At 45.4% G+C, this 19,090-nt stretch overlaps 1 protein-coding gene and 2 non-coding genes across 3 annotated transcripts; 1 reads left to right on the top strand and 2 right to left on the bottom strand.

The window, feature by feature from the left end:
- Positions 1 to 2,436: 2,436 nt before the first annotated feature.
- Positions 2,437 to 2,509, top strand: trnav-aac (transfer RNA valine (anticodon AAC)). Its single transcript has one exon. It is a non-coding gene; the product is annotated as a tRNA-Val (tRNA).
- Positions 2,510 to 3,083: 574 nt separating this feature from the next.
- trnah-gug (transfer RNA histidin (anticodon GUG)) lies at positions 3,084 to 3,155 on the bottom strand. The gene has a single exon. It is a non-coding gene; the product is annotated as a tRNA-His (tRNA).
- Positions 3,156 to 8,008: 4,853 nt separating this feature from the next.
- Positions 8,009 to 10,454, bottom strand: LOC148669728 (zona pellucida sperm-binding protein 3-like). Its single transcript, XM_088632495.1, has 9 exons — positions 9,825 to 10,454; positions 9,608 to 9,723; positions 9,426 to 9,532; positions 9,174 to 9,348; positions 8,979 to 9,096; positions 8,680 to 8,780; positions 8,526 to 8,599; positions 8,176 to 8,358; positions 8,009 to 8,100 (listed from the first exon to the last, which is right to left on the bottom strand). The coding sequence occupies exons 1-9, from the start codon at positions 10,380 to 10,382 to the stop codon at positions 8,093 to 8,095; spliced, it is 1,440 nt and encodes a 479-aa protein (XP_088488621.1). The 5' UTR covers positions 10,383 to 10,454; the 3' UTR covers positions 8,009 to 8,092.
- Between the last annotated feature and the right edge of the window lie 8,636 nt (positions 10,455 to 19,090).

The following is a 19,090-nucleotide window of genomic DNA, read 5'->3' as shown; positions in this document are numbered from 1 at the left end:
TTCCTGACTGTTCCTTAGGCTGTTACAGGAGATTATAATCTGCTTTATTATTATTGAGAGACTGGCTCACTCCTGTCTGTTCCTCAGATTGAAACAGCAGGTCACACAATGTATTATTATTATTGAGAGACAGACTCACTGTCTGTTCCTCAGGCTGGGACAGGAGAACACACACTGTATTATTATTATCGAGAGACCTGCTCTTTCCTGACTGTTCCTTAGGCTGTTACAGGAGATTATAATCTGCTTTATTATTCTTGAGAGACTGGCTCACTCCTGTCTGTTCTTCAGGCTGGGACAGGAAGTCACACACTATATTATTATTATTGAGAGACAGGCTCACTGTCTGTTCCTCAGGCTGGGACAGGAGATCACACACTGTATTATTATTATTGAGAGACAGGCTCACTGTCTGTTCCTCAGGCTGGGACAGGAGATCACACACTGTATTATTATTATTGAGAGACAGGCTCACTGTCTGTTCCTCTGGCTGGGACAGGGGATCACACACTGTATTATTTTTATTGAGAGACAGGCTCACTGTCTGTTCCTCAGGCTGGGACAAAGGATCACACACTGTATTATTACTGAGAGACAAGCTCACTCTCTGTTCCTCAGGCTGGGACAGGAGATCACACACTGTATTATTATTATTGACAGATAGGCTGACTGTCTGTTCCTCAGACTGGGACAGGAGATCACACACTATATTACTATTATTGACAGATAGGCTCACTGTGTCTTCGCTTGGGCTTGAACAGGAGATCACACACTGGATTATTATTATTGAGAGACAGGCTCACTGTATGTTCCCCAGGCTGGGACAGAATATCACACTGTATTATTATTATTGAGAGACAGTCTCACTGTATGTTCCTCAGGCTGGAGCAGGAGATCTCCTACTGTATTATTATTATTGATTGACAGGCACACTGTTCATCAGGCTGGGACAGGAGATCGCACCCTGTATTATTATTATTGACAGATAGGCACACTGTGTCATCGTTTGGGCTGGGACAGGAGATCACACACTGTATTATTATTATTGAGAGACAAGCTCACTGTCTGTTCCTTAGGCTGAAACAGGAGATCACACACTGTATTATTATTATTTAGAGACAGGCTCACTGTTCCTCAGGCTGGGACAGGAGATCAGACTGTATTATTAATATTGAGAGACAAGCTCACTGTTCCTCTGACTGGGGCAGGAAATGACACACTGTATTATTAGTATTGAGAGATAGGCTCAGTGTTCCCCAGGCTGGGACAGGAGATCACACACTGTATTATTATTATTGAGAGACAAGCTCACTGTTTGTTCCTCAGGCTGGGACAGGAGAACACACACTGTATTATTATTATCGAGAGACCTGCTCTTTCCTGACTGTTCCTTAGGCTGTTACAGGAGATTATAATCTGCTTTATTATTATTGAGAGACTGGCTCACTCCTGTCTGTTCCTCAGATTGAAACAGGAGGTCACACAATGTATTATTATTATTGAGAGACAGGCTCACTGTCTGTTCCTCAGGCTGGGACAGGAGAACACACACTGTATTATTATTATCGAGAGACCTGCTCTTTCCTGACTGTTCCTTAGGCTGTTACAGGAGATTATAATCTGCTTTATTATTATTGAGAGACTGGCTCACTCCTGTCTGTTCTTCAGGCTGGGACAGGAAGTCACACACTATATTATTATTATTGAGAGACAGGCTCACTGTCTGTTCCTCAGGCTGGGACAGGAGATCACACAGTTTATTCATATTATTGTTGAGAGACATGCTCACTGTCTGTTCCTCTAGCTGGGACTGGAGATCACACACTGTTCTATTATTATTGAGAGTCATGCTCACTATTTGTTCTTCAGACTGGGACAGGACATTCCACACTAGGTTATTATTATTGAGAGACAGGTTCATTGTCTGTTCCTCAGGCTAAGATAGGAGATCACACACTGTATTATTATTATTGAGAGACAGGCTCGCTGTCTGCTCCTCAGGCTGGGACAGGAGATCACACACTGTTATAGTGTGCTCTCACAAGGCACCAGTTCTGTAGGGGTTTGGGCATTTACTGGGACAATTATTTTTGTGGCAGTAAATCACAAAATTGATTCTTTTAATGGTCTTAGAATCCAACCATGCGATATAACTCAAAGTACCTCAACAGGTACTAATACACGAGGATACATTTATAAATATATAGAATATGCATGTAAACCTAACAGATCTTATCGTAAGAGTTATCAGAATACAAAAGATATAAATTAATTCAGTTACAAAGAGTTACACATATCAAGAGGACATAAGTTCGGTATATCATTCATTTAGACCATTTCGTAATTGAACTTGTTTAAAACTTCTACATTAGATACTCAAAACAAGTACATAACCCTTAGGAATTAAATTGATTCTCGTGATTCTTATCTTTCACCGTTTCCGTAGTGTAGCGGCTATCACGTTCGCCTAACACGCGAAAGGTCCCCGGTTCGAGACCGGGTGGAAACAGCCTCGTTTTGCACGCTCCTGTACTTCACAGAGGTCTTGAGCGACCGGTCATTTGTTCCCAATGTATTTCCGGTGCCTTCGTGCACTCTTGTACCAAACACACGTTCCTTCTGTACGCGGAGCCGATCATTTGCAATTGGGCTGTGCCGACAGACCAGGACGAGCTCTGTCGGCTCAAAAGCAGCGCAGGACCTGCAAGAACATCAGAAAGATTAGCATCCAGCGGGGGCCTCTTAGTGAGCCCAAGATCTCATCAAGAATCGGCTCCAGCAACAGGGCTGGGCGCATTGTTCCATTCTCCGACCACTCTCGGTGTAAACAAGTCCCTCCTGGTCTTTGCTTGAAATGCACTTTCCTGCGTTTGCTTTGGTGTAACTGGCTTCCCCTGCATGGGCGAATGTGAAGAAAATCCTTAGTAAGTCATTGAAGAAAACCGAGAAGAGGTCGGAGTGGCCTCTGTCGTTCATCAACGATCCAGTCAGGCAGTACTCCTCTGCAAAGCGCCGTTCGTTCACATCGATTGGCTTTTTTTTGCCTTCATTCGTGCAAGTAGTAAAAGCAGACGCCCCTATTCCGCCGTGACCCGGATTCGAACCGGGGTTGTTGCGGCCACAACGCAAAGTACTGACCACTATACGATCACGGCGAGTTACCAATACAGACGTGGCAGGGCGGAAAAGGCTGTGCTCTCTTCGTGTGACATAATTCGGAAAAGTCCTGACGTTGCATTTCAACTGAGCCCCAGTATACATCGACCCTTCGACACTCTGAGTTACAACTCTCTTGCGTGTTTTCTCATATTTATGTAGTTTGCTTGCATGATGCCGGGAACAGTGTGGTTGTTCGCTGCCATATGGTCTAGGGGTTAGGATTCCTGGTTTTCACCCAGGCGGCCCGGGTTCGACTCTCGGTATGCGAACGTGTCGGTTTTGCCTCCTGCTTTCCAAAAGATCAGCACCGTGTACGAAGGAGCCGCATTAAAACCACTCGAACGTGCAAAACGTGCGAGAAGAGGGGGCGCTTGTTTCCAACCGAAACTTCTCGCGTGTGAGACGAGCTGATCACCGCTGTGGGAGGGTTACTCTGGTAGACATGGCTGACCTTCGGCAATAGGATTTATACTCTCCAAGATGATATTTGCACTTTCTGGAGAGGCGATTTTCTCCACTTCAGTAGCCCGATTTCGTCGATTGCGTGGAGAGGGCTGTAGAATGTGGCGCCGCCTTTCCTGCTCCGTCCATGACAGGCCTGCTGGTCTCTGGAGAGAGAGCACGGTCCATCAGCGCACTCCAATAAAGGCACTGGAAGCAGCTGAATCGAATTGGCGAAGCTCAGCGCTGGGCCGCTGGGCACGTCTTACCACCGTTTCCATAGTGTAGTGGTTATCACGTTCGCCTCACACGCGAAAGGTCCCCGGCTCGAAACCGGGCGGAAACAGACATCTTTTGTCGCCAGGCACAAAAGGGGATTGGGGATTCGCCTAGCGCTGTGATCGAACAGACCCACTCACCTCTTAGTGTGGCGGGATCTGCACAGTGCATGTCACAGCGCATCCTGCTTTCACTTCAATGCGCGTCCTGATGTACCCCAGTCTCCCGCAAGACAGGTGGGGACAGGTGACAGGTCCTATACTAACGAGGAAGACATCGCTCTCTCCGACCCCTGGCATCGTGTCCCGACCCACCGTGCTGGAAGCCGACGCGTGCTGTGATCCCTTCACAGAGCAGAAATGACAACCGAGGAGCCGAGAGATCATTTCAGCATTTCGTGTCTGAACGGAAAACACAAACGACCAACTCGGAATGACTTGCCTTTGACGCTTTTCAAAGCGTTCTTTATGCACGACGACTGCGCCGCCTAGCAGATACAAATGGGTTGTACAACTTTGAACTAGCAAATGGAAGAGGGCTAAGCCCCCTCTCTTTTAGCCCAGGTTCGATCTGTCTCCCAGAATCACCAGGGCGCACACACACACACACACCCGTGCCGTTGAAGTGCTCTGCTTCATTTCTAAGGGCAACTCAACATTCACTCCTACCCCGAGTGCAGAAAAGACAGCATCCACAGCAACAACAGCTCAGGTCTCTGCACAGGAGCTAAGCTGCCCTCATCTCCTCTGCTCTGCGGCTCCTGCGGAGTGGAGTCCTGCCTTGAGCCGTGTTTGCAGGCGGCGGCTCCCCGCGCCCTGTCTGTGCGTCGTGTCCAAGAGCTCCTGGGAGGAAGAGAGAGCCCTCCCACTCGGGGGCTTTTCCACGGTCTGTGTGAGGAGGGGCGGGTGTGTCCAGTAGCTTATCGAGCGGAAGCCTGGGGCGGCGGAGAGCTGTGATCGTGCAGACCTTGAGGTGTCACCTCTTTGTCTGCTTTCCCGCCCCCCCTCCGCCCAAGCTCTGCTCCAAAGTAGCCCGGCAACCCCTCACACCTGCACGTGTCACAACCTAAGGTGCGGTCATGAGACACCCATGGGGTGTCGTTCTGTTCTTGCTAATTGTTTCCTGCCCGTCGCAGGCAGGAGTCCATGCGAGGAAGATGCGCTGGACAGAGCTCAAAGGGCGCAGCTGGGTGGCTTTCCTTCTGAGTGACGTTCCTGCAACACTCTCCCTCTACTCTTGGTGCGCTCATGCCACAACACAGGAAGGCTGGAGCAGGTGGCTGTGGGCTTTGCGCACCGCTGAAATAGCTCAGTTGGGAGAGCGTTAGACTGAAGATCTAAAGGTCCCTGGTTCGATCCCGAGTTTCGGCATTTTGTTTCATCGCGCCCTTTGTTCCTCTCTCCAGCGCCCCCTGCCTAAAGTGACGCGTCCCTTTCTCAGCCCGAAACGCAAGCGAGACACCAGCAGCGGTCCCTGCAGGTTTCCGTAGTGTAGCGGCTATCACGCTCGCCTAACACGCGAAAGGTCCCCGGTTCGAGACCGGGCGGAAACAGCCTCGTTTTGCACGCTCCTGTACTTCACAGAGGTCTTGAGCGACCGGTCATTTGTTCCCAATGTATTTCCGGTGCCTTCGTGCACTCTTGTACCAAACGCACGTTCCTTCTGTACGCGGAGCCGATCATTTGCAATTGGGCTGTGCCGACAGACCAGGACGAGCTCTGTCGGCTCAAAAGCAGCGCAGGACCTGCAAGAACAACAGAAAGATTAGCATCCAGCGGGGGCCTCTTAGTGAGCCCAAGAGCTCATCGAGAATCGGCTCCAGCAACAGGGCTGGGCGCATTGTTCCATTCTCCGCCCACTCTCGGTGTAAACAAGTCCCTCCTGGTCTCTGCTTGAAATGCACTTTCCTGCGTTTGCTTTGGTGTAACTGGCTTCCCCTGCATGGGCGAATGTGAAGAAGATCCTTAGTAAGTCATTGAAGAAAACCGAGAAGAGGTCGGAGTGGCCTCTGTCGTTCATCAACGATCCAGTCAGGCAGTACTCCTCTGTAAAGCACCGTTCGTTCACCGGGGTTGTTGCGGCCACAACGCAAAGTACTGACCACTTTACGATCACAGCGAGTTACCGAGACACACGCGGCAGGGCGGAAAGGGCTGTGCTCTCTTCGTGTGACATAATTCGGAAAAGTCCTGGCGTTGCTTTTCAACTGAGCCCCAGTATACATCGACCCTTCGACACTCTGAGTTACAACTCTCTTGTGTGTTTTCTCATATTTATGTAGTTTGCTTGGTGGCGCAGTTGTCGTGCACAAAGAACGCTTTGAAAAGCGTCAAAAGCAAGTCATTCCAAGTTAGTCGTTTGTGTTTTCCGTTCAGACGCGAAATGCTGAAATAATCTCTCGGCTCCTCGGTTGTCATTTCTGCTACATAGAGGAATCACAGCACGCGTGTTAAAAGAAGACTGTGATATTCGGTGCGTCTTGGATTAGTCGAGATTAAAGAGTGAGTAGTTTTGTTTTTCTGTGATGTAATGGGACCAATGAAGAATGTGGCATTCAGACTAATGTGGAGTATTTGTTTCCTTAGGGAAATTGCCACTACCATATACTGGGGCATTAGGACCCATATGGACCGCAGGGTGAGCGCCCAGCGACAGAAACCAGACGGTACCGTGTGTCGGGCTCGGCCGCGTGCAGGACAATGACTTCACTTAAATGTTTAACTGATAAAACCCAAATGAACCAAACCTGTATAAATTAGTGGTGGAAAGGAGTCTTCTTATATAGCAAAAGGTCTCTGATCCTTTGGTAAGAACGATGGGTATATAACCCATTGTCCTCAATATTAGAAATGAATCCTTGAGCACTGCTGTTGTACCTACGGTCCATAAAAGCCTAACATTACCCTTTCTTGCATAAATTGTAGAACATGCCGTCACATTTCAGTTGCACCTCAGTAGCAGTTTGATCTATTATCACCCTGCTCCCCACCTCATAACCTTCGCTCTTCTTATTCTGGTCTCCTAACTGTCCCCCAAGCCCATCTACACTGTATGAGTGACAAGGCCTTCTCCTGTTATGCCCCCAAGCTCTGGAACTCTCTCCCCAAGGATACCAGAGTCACCTTCCCTAAACTCCTTCAAATTCAGACTCAACACCTTCTTCTGTAGAAGAGCCTTTACTGAACTGGTTCCAATCTTTACCCCTCTGCTTCTACTTTCCTTAGTACCACCATCCATGGTCTCCTCTGTCTATTGGAACTGTTTTATCCTGTGTATTCTAATTGTAATTATTTCAAGTGCTTTGCGAAGCCACCTTTGGTACCATTATATAAAATAGTTTAGCCTAAAACCTTGAAGCTTTAATAGGGCATTGCAGTAGGGCTAAAAATTAACAGTGTTAGTGGGCCAGCAGGATTTGTGCAAATTATAGGTAGTCACAACGGGAGACCAGGATTCACTTGAAATTCATGACATGGGACACTGAAACAGGGGAGAGGCTTTGTGTAGTAAGCGTTCAGTCTCAATCTACACAGGCTGTGCTGCTGGTAGAGGTGGTTGTGAATACCTGTCTTCCCAGTCAAGTGCTGGGATCTCCAATTTCAATCCTAATACTTCCCGTGACTGTCCAATACTGTGAAACCAACACCCATAAGACAAGACCTCCAAGATTCTAACTGTACCTTTATTCACTGATGTTTGGGCACCAGAATTGTTCCTCTGCTAAGGAAGGGAAGGCCTACTTTACACCAAGCCCCTGTTGACAATCCCTTCCTTGTGTTTCTTTTAGTCAGTTTGTGCAGCCTAGAATAGGACATCAGATCTCACTCTTACTAGGCACTACAGTAGCAACTCACACTCCATAAGCACTACCCCTCTAGGAAACAGGAGGACTGCCAGTATATTGAACACCTCTGTCTCTCCCCCAGCAAAAAAAGTCACAATGACCTGCCCAAGGAATAGTGCGGCCATCTTCCCCCAGTACAACGCTTTATTACTCCAGCCATTTTCAGTCCTCATTGGCAGCAATATGGGAAGCATTCTTGAAAGGGGAACCCCCACAAATACTTCCCTTGAATTCCTCCACCCCATTCAAACCTATAAACCATAAAGAATCAAGGGCAGGCAGAAGGGTCTTTCACAGCTTTATTGAGATGTTGCCATTACAAGGCAAGTGGAGGCAGGAGAGTCACAAGGGCCAGGCTGGAGCCTTCATTCAGGCACCTGGGGAGGAAGGAGAACAATCCAGCTACACTGCAGGACACCACCCCTACAGGAGCTCCTCCTGCCAGACCCTACCTCTCCACTGGCCAACATCTCCAAAGTCCTCTGCTCCCTCCACATCCTCACTGGTGCTCTCAGCATCTTCACTGGAGCTCTGAGGGTCTCCTTCCTCATCCTCAGTCCAGTCAGCTCCCACATCCAGAGGAGCTTCTACTGGTGCCACAGCCACCCGACTACTGGTCACCAGGCTCCTGGTACCTGTGGACAAGCAGCACCCAGGAGTGAGGGATCTGCTATACCCAGAGACCCACAGTCTACTCATCTAAACAGTCCCTTCATCCAGCACAGGATCATTCCTCAGTTGTCCAAGCATGGTTGTCTCTTGGGCAGAGATGCATCCACAAGGGATAGAGAACCAGACCCACCTTCATTCCGACTGCCAGCACACCTGGACTCACAGCAGGCACAGACCTCATGGTCACCATACAGCTCCTCCCACCTGGAGGAGAGGAGGAGGACAGGTGAGGCCTAAACCTGGCATGTCCCAGAGCACCCTCAGCAGGCTCCTTGCAGAAGTACCTCTTAGCCTCCCTGTTGTAGGTGCAGGACTTGGTCCCTGGTGTTGCTTTAGCAGAAGCCACAGCCATGACACAGTGCATGTACAGCTCAGTCACTTCATGCTGCAAGAGGGAAGGTCACAGCATTAAGGGATCAAGGCCAATAGAGGGACAGAGAAGGACCTTCTGCCATCAGTGAAGGCAAGCTGGCAGCTGTAGGCACTAGAGCTGCCACAGTCTGGTTCACATCTAGATCATGGATGGAAAAGCAGACAATGGATCAGTAGAGCGAGAAGGCTGAGCAGCCTTTGAGAGCAGTACCTTCCTGGACAGCTTCTTCTGGAAGAGGAAGGCATCAATTGTGAAGCGGAGCACATCCTTCTGCTTGGAGGGGACAAACCTGGACAGGCAGCCATCTGCCTTGCTGTCCACCATGCACCTGGGGACAAGGACAAGGATGAACGCCTGCAGGCTCTCGGGGCTCCTGCCCACCTCCCCTCCCAGAAGGGGCCGTACCCCAAGTTGTCGATCACGGGGAAACGGGGCTGGGAGTGCTGGTCTGGTTTCTCCGTTACGTAACACGAGTGGATGTACAGCCTCTGCTCCGCTGTGGCAAAGTAGGCAGTGGCCTGGAAGTACATGGGCTGACCCAGGAAGTACTCATCCTTGGGAGAGAGCCGGACCCAGTGGGCTGGAGAGAGAGGCAGCATTACACCTGCACACAGCACCCCCTGCAGGCAGGTGGAGCCACTCGCTCAAGGAGCTTACAGTTGGTGGTGAGCAGGACAAAGCTGTGCTTGTTCTTCAGGTCCTTGAAGAAGGTCCTTCTCCTGGCCCACGTGGGGACATAGCCAACCTTGTAGGAGTAGTGGAACCTGCAGGACAGAGGGGATGAGGGGCTTCTGGACACTTTCCCAGAGGCTTCTCAGCAGCAGCAGAGCCCTGCCTACCTGTTGTAGGAGCACTTGACAGGCACAGAGAAGGGAATGAAGCGATGCACAGGTGCACTGGAGGAGGGCGGGGCATAGCGGAGAGTGTTGGAGTACACCAGGCGGCCCTGGACAACCTGCAGGGTCACAGAGGAAGGGATATTCCCAGGAAAGGCAACCCCGACACTGGCCCTACTGCTCACATCGATACACTGCCTGTAGATGAAGACCCGCTTACTGATCGCTCGGTGCCGCACTCGTGAAGCCCGTAGATGAAGTAGAAGTAACTGCGTGTGGTTCGGCTGACGCTGCAGTTGCCCAAGGTCACCTCCGATGGCCGACAGCTGAAGCCGAACAGGAGCCGACTGACCCTCACGTACATCCTGCTGGAGTCGCACCACACAGCCACTCCTCGGGTGCCCCCGATGGCCGGGCGAGCCGGCTGCCGCCCTCGCTGGGGAGGAAACAGGACGCTCTTGATGTAGGCGGGTAAGGGGCGGCTGCCGGCTTCGGGCTTCATCTTCTCCTTGTCGAAGTAGGGCGAGTACGCGTCTCTGGACACGGGAAGGCGGCGAAAGTCGGGAGCCAAGGACTGCGAGTCGTTCTCGCTTGCAGACAGGTCTTCGGAGGGCGCATCTGCCAGGTTCAAATCCTCCGACTGGGCTGCGTCTTCAGGAGCCGGGAGGTCGGCCTGGAGCGCTAATTCCTGAGAGTCCCAGCCAGCCGGTCCGGCGGAGATCAGTGCGGGGAGCCCGGCCCCTGCGCACAGGCACAGCACAAAGAGAAACGAGCGCATCGCCAAATTGACGTCCCGCTAAACTGCTACAGAAGTAAGACACATAAACCACCAAACTGTGTTGAAGCAAGAGAGCATAAAGTGTGAACGCGGTGACTAGGTTTTTATACTAGCAGGACTATGCTACCACACACATGGTCGCACTGCCGCTCAATCAACACAATCAATTACACACAGAGACCCGAATTGTTCTCAGCGTCTAATTAGAACCTGTTTCCAGTCTGAGGCGGGACTCCGTGAAGCCGCCTGAACACTTTCCCGTGTGTATCTGACCCCAGCGGAGGAGTTCCACGTAATTTCGACAGAATGAAATCATCCACACGTGTAAAATTTGCTCAGATTAATTTATTGTTCAATTCGTTTCTAATTTCCAAGGACAGTGTGTTAAACTCGCTGTCAGACAGAGTACGGAACATGCGACACGTCCGTCCACACTTTCTTTTATCGAGGGGGCTGTTCTATCAACACGTAATTTTACAATAATAATTTTACTAATTTTCACGTGTAATTGCATGTCATATTAAAATGTGTAATACAAGCATTTCTTTGCTTCCCAGTAAAGAAATACTGATCAGCTTTTGACATGTTCTGATAATAATTTGTCTGATTTCTCAGAGATTGCTTTTGCTTCGCAGCACTGAGAACCAATGGAAGCTCGTTTCCGCCAGGGAGTAAAAAAAAACGCACTATGGTATCTCAGAATTGTGACTTAGAATCTCAGAATTGCGACCTAAAAACTCAGAATTTTGACTTTATATCTCACATTTGCGACTTCGAAATAGCCCCTATTTCATTGTCTGTCCTTTTGTTATTGTAACGGATTCGGGTTCTAGGGCTTGTGCCCTCGCCGCTCCCACCCTACTTCGTGCCTCACTGTATTGGCTTGAATCCAGGCCTTGCTAGCTGAGCTAAAGAACATTTTAGATATAAAGTCGGAGTTCTGAGTTACCAAGTCGCAATTTTGAGTTACTTAGTTGGAATTCTGCGATACCATAGCGCGTTTTTTTAACTCCCTGGCAGAAACGGGCTTTCATACATTTCAATTAGTCTGATCAGTGTAATACAAGTTAATGTAGAACCATTGCTATGTCTGTCTCTTGTTTGTATATAAATGAATGTCTTTGACAACTTAATGTTAGTTTTTAATTTAGTTTTACGATGTAGGTCATGCGTTAACATATGCACAAGCATACAAAATGTCTCCCTCCTGATTCAGCTCATGCTCCATAGGAGAGAAGCGATTCCTCCTGCTTCTCGTACAATCATATTAGAACAGAAGCCCGTGTCGCCCAGCTCTGATTCAAGAGTGACTCATATCTTTAGCCCTTTTTTTATTCGTGATCCTAATTTTCTTTAGTTATGATCAATATTGAACTTTTTCTAAATAAAACGACAATAATCAAACATACAAAGTATTAGGAGTTGACAGGGTGCCCCTTTGGAATAGTCGTCAGAAAATGTGAGAAAAGGAAAGTTACCTAAGCTCTCACACACAGCATTGGAGATTGGAATCTGATTGTAAAAAAAAAAAAAACTACCTGTCTCCCCTTCATTTAACGTTGCTGTTGTTTTTATTTTACATGTTGTTAGCATTTTAATGAATTGTTAAAAGATTGATACACAAATCGCTAAATAAGAAAACGTAAAAACCCAACTGTAAGCAATTGACCATTCATATTCCTGAATTTTAAATCCTTGTGTTTATCTGTGTCCAAGTGCCTGGTGCAGCTATTTTGAAAGCAGAGTCTATGATTTATTGCGGAAGCGCATTGTTGTCACCCAGGAAAAAAATCTTAATTAATAAATACCAAATTATCTCCTAATTACGAGATAGCAACGATGTCATTTGTGTGTATGAACAACCTGTTACATTTGCAATGGTAGTACCTACAGGCTATCGAAAGGTTTGCTTGCACTGTGGGTTTAGTTTTCCTGACAATGTGCATGCTGAGAAATGCGCACGGACTGACTTTCTTCTCGCAATGAAAATGTTACCGTTTGTACCTCATGTAAACACAGTTCTAACCATTACCACACTCATATATATCCTGAATCAAGAACAAATGTGACCTATAATCCATTGTACCGCTTCAAACTGAAAGTCAGATATGTAGTCTCAAAACTACATAACTCAGGATTTTTTTTCCCTTGATGGCAGCATTGGCTTCTGTTATTTAGATTCAACCACTGAAGAGGTTGGTTTTGTGTTTTTAGCTATTGAACATAACTGGTAAGTTTAAGTCAGTTCTTGTAACTCTTTCCGCTCGAAAGCGCTGTATTAATACCGGCGCACCTGTCTCCACAGGAAATTTATTGCTGTTCCAAAACCAATGTACTGCAGCTTGTGGCCACGTGTTCCTGCTGTCAGCATGTGATACCATGTTCTTCCACCGCTAGAAATATTACTGCTCTAGTACAGGAGTAAAAAAAGAAACAAATGCAAACACCGTTTAGAAAAAACACACACGTCTCAGGCCTTAACTATGACAAGGATGGGATTTGAACCTAGACGAGCAGAGCACAGTGGATTAGCAATCCAATAAAAGACTCCTGTTTAATTTTCTTTTCGCTTGCTCGATTTGTAGTACGCACCTCAATCCTTACAACCGGCAAACAAAACGGCTTCATGTGCCACAGCATTCTGCTGCAGGTACGGTTTGCACCGTGTATTGGGCGAACCCGAATGAAATATTTCAAATATGTGAAGAATTTCATGAAACCTGAAAAAAGAAGATCACAGCCAATGTCAACAATTCGGAGCCTGTAGGTAGCTTCAACAGAACAAAACGATCTGAAGCCGCAATTCTTTCATAGAGTATTGTGACACTCTACGCTGTTGCTATTACTGCTATATCTGCTGCCGTTGCTTAAAACTCTACTCAGCGGGCAAGTTAGTTGTACAAGGAATAGACTACTTTGAGCCGTCCAAATTCCATTATGTGAATTTCAGCTTTTTTTATTAATAACAGCATTAGTAATACAATGCGTGCTCAGAAACGTTACTTATTAACTTATGAAGCAATAGTGTTTCGACAATTTGCGGTCTTCAAAAAGTAAACGCTGAAGTTTTTATACTTCCTTGTGAGCAGATCACCTTTGATTTAGAAAAGGAAAACTTACTCCCCTGTTGCTTTCATTGCAATATCTGAATCGAGACCCAAGCGCTAAGAAAGCTGAAAAACGCAGAAGTCATAAACCCGATTTTAATTTAGATACACATTTTCTAATGCAGCCTTCATTACAAGCCAGTCTATTTCTCGAAAGCGTGTTATGTAAAAAAGAGAAAAACGAAAATATGTGGATGACAATATTTAAAAGCTGAAGATTTTACTTTTGAGAAATTGTCATTTTATGTATCTAGACGCTTTTCAACCACTGCTTTTAGAACTTTGCTGTGCTTCCTGAATCATTTTCAGTGTTATAAACTGGGTGTGGAAGTAGCGATCACTTTGTAGAGCAGTTGATAGACTGGAGCTGTTCAGACTACTCTTCTTATTTCTCAAATGCTTCCATCATTTTTCTTTCACACTAGGACGCGAGTGTGCACATGTGTTTGGTTTTCGTTTCACTGATTCTCATTGAAGATTTGTGAATTAAGGAGGAAAAATCAGTTGCTTGGGAAAGCAGAAGGTTTGGTTCTCAACGATCTTGAAGACACGCCCATGTAGTGCAGCGTGTGATATTTGTACTATAAAAGACCAAGTGCTCAAAGTGACGTCTGCGTTTACCGTTTAGACTTTTCATCTCGGGCGCACTTTTAGAAAGCAAAGATAGAGCAGTTGTGTTGAATCACACTATGACAGCTGTCAGCAGAGTGGCGCAGCGGAAGTGTGCCCATAACCCAGAGGTCGATGGATCGAAACCATCCTCTGCTATACACACCGTCAGTCTAATGAAGTGAATTTAAACTGATTTTTTTCTCTCGTGTGTGTGCAAGCTTCACACTTACTGTATTCGTTAATCTTTACCAATAGCAGATGCCCAAATGTATCTTTGGTTGTTCTGCGATCCTTCATAGTTTCCTCAATTCCTTCAAATGAACATCCATATCAAAGCAATTATATTTATATACATTACAATTAAGGTACATATTAAAAATATCAACGCACATTTGTATAATGCTCATTTAATAATGATTGTCAAGGATTGTCAAGTTCTCCAACAAATCTGTGTTCTAATTTTAAAATATTTTTGCTAAGGATACAACGGGTGTATAAATGAATTCTCCCAACAGCCAGTTAAAGAAAAATTCCACACGTGAGGATGGTTTCTTGGACATTGACTTAGGTACTTAATTGTTTACTTGTTGTAGTTGCACACGAGTAAAACACGAAGATTTCCTGCAACATTCAAGAGGTTTTGCGAAGAAATCCCTTCAATTTTTAGCGGAGATTATGTTTACATCATCACAATCTGAAGCGCGTCCCTGAGTGCGTTTGACCCAGCAGCCCTTTGTTTAACAGCTGCACAGGGACACATTCCCATTGCTTTTCACAAATCACTGGCATTTTTTTGCAGCATTTCTTCTGTCCTGAGAAGCAAGATTTGTATTTTATCTTTCAGAAGTTGTATGAATTTCTTGAAGTTCAGAAACAAATTGTTCCAGAAAAGAAATGAACACTTGCTTCAAAGTAAATCAAGACGTATGTGTCTCTTGCTGTGTGTGCTCTTATCTGTCCATCTCTCGCTCCTCTTCTCTCTGGCAGTCTGTGTAGAGTATCTGAAGGGGATGTAACACCACTTGGAAAAGAAGAAAAATTCTCAGGAAAAATTCTCAGGCAGAATAAAAAATCATTATTCTCTTCTCAGTCAGATTCACAGCTCAGACTCACACTCAGACAGAAGCTCAACTCCGTACTGCTCTCTATCCTCACAATCCAGAACTAGAAGATATTCAGACAATCAGTGCTGCTACATGAACAATATCAGACAGAACAGCCTGGACTCATGTCACATTTCCCCCTTTTATCCTTCCTCCCAGCCCTCTTAGAGACATAAAATACCTCCTGGTTCTCCTCTCTGTGAACTGGGCTCAGGGGTCACTGATCTGGCAGTTGTGGGCTCTGTTCCAGGTTGAAAGCAAGAAGGTTCTATTAACGCTTTCCAGGACTTCCAGCCCTTCAGTATTACTTTCTTTACTGTATGTCAGCCTCCCAAAATGTTTATAAATGTTTTATAACACATATGAGTGTGGAATTATCTTATTATTTATATATAGTATTTATGTAATAAACACCAGTAGTGACACTATGATCAGTATATTGATTATTTGTAGCCGATGGTCCGATGGTCGTGTCTACAATAGTGACCATTTGACCAGTCTGTAGCTCTGGGCAGTGGGACTCAGCCCTGGGATTCAGCTACTCTAACAAATGTCTCATAGACCGTCTTATAAATTTACAATTAGATGAAGTCATGTAACAGTTTTACAGATAATTTAAATAATCAGACAGCAGTTTTGGCTGTGGATACATCTCCACATGGGGGAAAGAAACTGAAATATATGTGCTCACTGTGAAGTAGAAAGAGGTGGTCAGACAAGCAAAACAACTTTGCAAATAATGTGAAGTGACATTGTTTTGTGTCAATCAGCTCACAGATTTCGCTTCATGTGCCTTAAGCTGTGCAATTTGTATGGTTGTTGAATGAGATTGGTTTCTTCACAAGCCCAGTCAATTGCCCAGCTTGCCGACGCACACCTTCATGAAGACTCTCTTTAAGATTTCATTGTCAAGTCGCCTCCTTTGCATACAATAGTAGCACCGACACTAAGAGAAAGGATGAGAAATGGCGTTTATCAAGCGATTGCAGTGTTTGTTTGACTGAGGATCCTTGTGTGCTGAACTGGCCTCTGGAGAAGTGTAGTGCAGTAAAACAGAAGGTTTGTGTCACTCAAGATTGTTACAGAACAGAACAATACAATTACAATACTTTTGTGAGAGTAAATATTACTGGTGCATCACAGTTCTTATAATGGTGAAAACAGGAGCACCTTCTCTACATTTTTGACTGAAGTATTTAAACGGAAAGAAATAATATCACTATGCAATTCATAAATGCAATTGAGCTCCTCTAAATGTTCTAGTCTGATGAAACAATGTATAGAATTAGGTGACAATATCGGAATTAATTCAAATGCACAAGATTAATTTTCAGCAACAAAAAAAGTGCTCGGAAATATTTTACAAGAATGAAACCTAACATTCACCTAAATAAACATTCACCCTCTACATAAGCAGAGAACAGTAGGACAGAAGGTTAGTGTCACTGGACACTGCGTCAGAGAGGCCGATCTCTTCTCCCTCATTATGCAGGCTTACCCACTCATGATGAACTGTCCTCCAGTGATACTCAGCTGCCATCATCGACTCAGACATGACGTTCATGTACATATTATACCTTAATATGGCACTGCGTTACAATAATTTGATCAAAACAACTGGTGAAAAAATAATAATCAAATATTTCTTTCCTTCTTTTAGTAAAGATAAAGACTTTGTCCAAAAAAGAAGCATTTATACCTTTCCTCTCCTACCAGCCCTTACAAGTCACCCAGTTTTTAATTTAGAGCTGGATTAAAGCTCTAGTCTCTTTGGGGGTGTGAGTTGGAATCCCACTGCTGCCAAATATCTCCAACTATCTCAGTGTTAAGAAGCAAAAAACACACATTTGCTGCAGAAGTAACAGGAGAATTTGTGCCATTCAGCCTTATAGCGTGATGTCATTTTCTCATGCTCATTTTTAGATGCTTGTGATCGAATCTATGATTCTTATGAGTGTGCCCTCCATAAAGGTAGCAGATATAACGTGCCACGTTTTCAGAGAATCGCATTAAATACAGGTCAGAAGAAGGCGACAAAGTGTCCGCTAGGCAGTTCAGCGATTTCAACAGTGTTCTCTGTTGTTTAGGTCCAGAATGACACCCGTTACAACACACAGTGTCAGGCATCAAAAAGACTTCCCAAAACCCTGATCCTCTCCTTGATCCGGTGATGGCATCCAGACATTTCCTGCAACAAAGCCAGGATACGATCTTCAACAACACGAGTGAAAGGCTAATTCCCAACCTTTGCAATCCTTTGCAAAGAAGGACCGCATGTGCTCAGTGTTAAATGCACTGTTCATTATTATTAATCATAATAATAATAATCTTTACATTATATAGTGCCTTTAAAGGTGGCTTTCCAAAGCGCTTTAAAGAATGAAACCAATAAAGTTAAAAAAATACACAAGATAAGCAGGATGAGAATACACAGTTAGAGGAGACAATAGATGGTGGTATTAAATACAGTAGGAACAGAGGGGTAAAGAATAGTTCATTAAAGGCTCTTCTTTGTCAATTCAATGAAATGTTTCAGAAATGCTGAACGATTGATGTGTTTCACGCGCAGCGCGGGCTCTCCTTTGCTTACAAATATTTTTTTTCCACCAATTTACTCAACTACGATTTTTGCTGAGCATTTTGTTTGATTGCTTCCTTTTGTATACTGCACTGATTTCTGTATTGTTCAATTTCCCTGTTGATTTTAATTTCTTGTTTTCTAAGACAATCAGACCAACTGTTCTGACCATACCTTGCACTGGAGCCACTCTTTTCTTTCCAAAGGCGTGGAGAGAGATGCTACTGCAGGTAACACCCCATGAGAAACATCATGAGCATCTGTAAAAGCTCTCTACCTGCCCGCTCCCCACACCGACGTGTGTGAGCAGGGATTTAAAGGGACATTTTGAAGTGTAGAAACATTTTATTGTTACATACTTTTTCTGTGCAGTTAGTTCTCCTTCAACTCCGCCCAACAACAGAGGTCAGTTTTAATACAGGAGTAAAGGCACATTGCACATCTGCAAAACATCACATACAGGTTTAGGGAGAGCTACATCAGTGATTGGAAGGTAGGAAGTTTCGGGTCACTTTTTTATTATAGATTCAAGCAGCCCTGAATACCTTTTCAAGAAACATTTCAGAATCCCAGTCACGTCCAGTATGATTGCTACACAGGTCTACAGTATACAATCAGAATACTGTTTGTGCGTTATATAAAACACACCGCCCAAAGTATTTCTAAAACAGGAATTACACGTTTCTGAATGCGCCCTCCTTTATAAATAAAATAAAAGGTCTGAAGCCTGCTCCAAAGAAGCACTATATTCAGAGCTGACAAAGAAGTGATAGGAAACATCTCGGAAAACGAAGTGCAGTCATTTCCAAGCATCGCACAACAAGAGCTGAACCCACCCGACGTTCTCCAAAAGAGTAAGGTGTTGGGAGTGTGGCTGGGTGGTCTAAGTGCTGGGTTTGTGCTCCATTTTCTTCGCTGGGTTAGGTTTGAATCTTGCCGCTGCTAAGTGTTGGTGGGTTAAGACCTTCCTTCTATTGCGAGTTCAATGGGTAAAAGCTTTGCTTGACAGTCTGTCGAGAGACTGAACTAGGTGTTTCAAGATAGTCTTTGTCAGCTTAACATCAAGGCATAAAAAAGCCTCATTTTGTGTTCCCAACAGCAATGCTCTTTGGTCCCTTCAGCATTATGCAGGGAACAACATCTGCCGTGATCACTTTTGAGTCAGTGTGAATCGTAGTGTGCCGCAATTGTTTTTTAAATTGGTTTTGTAGGCATGGTGCATTTTTCTGTGAAACTTGAATGCTGTGCTTTTTCACGCAGAATCATCGGCAGGAGCAAAGCTTATTCAATCTTTGCGCACAGCACTCC

This window comes from Lepisosteus platostomus, chromosome 5 (assembly GCF_059453375.1).
Source record: "Lepisosteus platostomus isolate fLepPlt1 chromosome 5, fLepPlt1.hap1, whole genome shotgun sequence".
In the NCBI taxonomy this organism is placed as follows: domain Eukaryota; kingdom Metazoa; phylum Chordata; class Actinopteri; order Semionotiformes; family Lepisosteidae; genus Lepisosteus; species Lepisosteus platostomus.
Note: the sequence above shows the minus strand (reverse complement) of the source record. Positions and strands in the feature narration are given on the sequence as shown.

Excerpts from the sequence above, each read along its gene's own strand:
- LOC148669728 (XM_088632495.1), bottom strand. The coding sequence starts at position 10,382 with ATGCGCTCGTTTCTCTTTGTGCTGTGCCTGTGCGCAGGGGCCGGGCTC. Across the intron at positions 9,724-9,824 it reads AGTGCGGCACCGAGCGATCA|GTTGTCCAGGGCCGCCTGGT; the intron begins GTAAGCGGGTCT and ends GTGACCCTGCAG. Across the intron at positions 9,533-9,607 it reads GTCAAGTGCTCCTACAACAG|GTTCCACTACTCCTACAAGG; the intron begins GTAGGCAGGGCT and ends TCTGTCCTGCAG.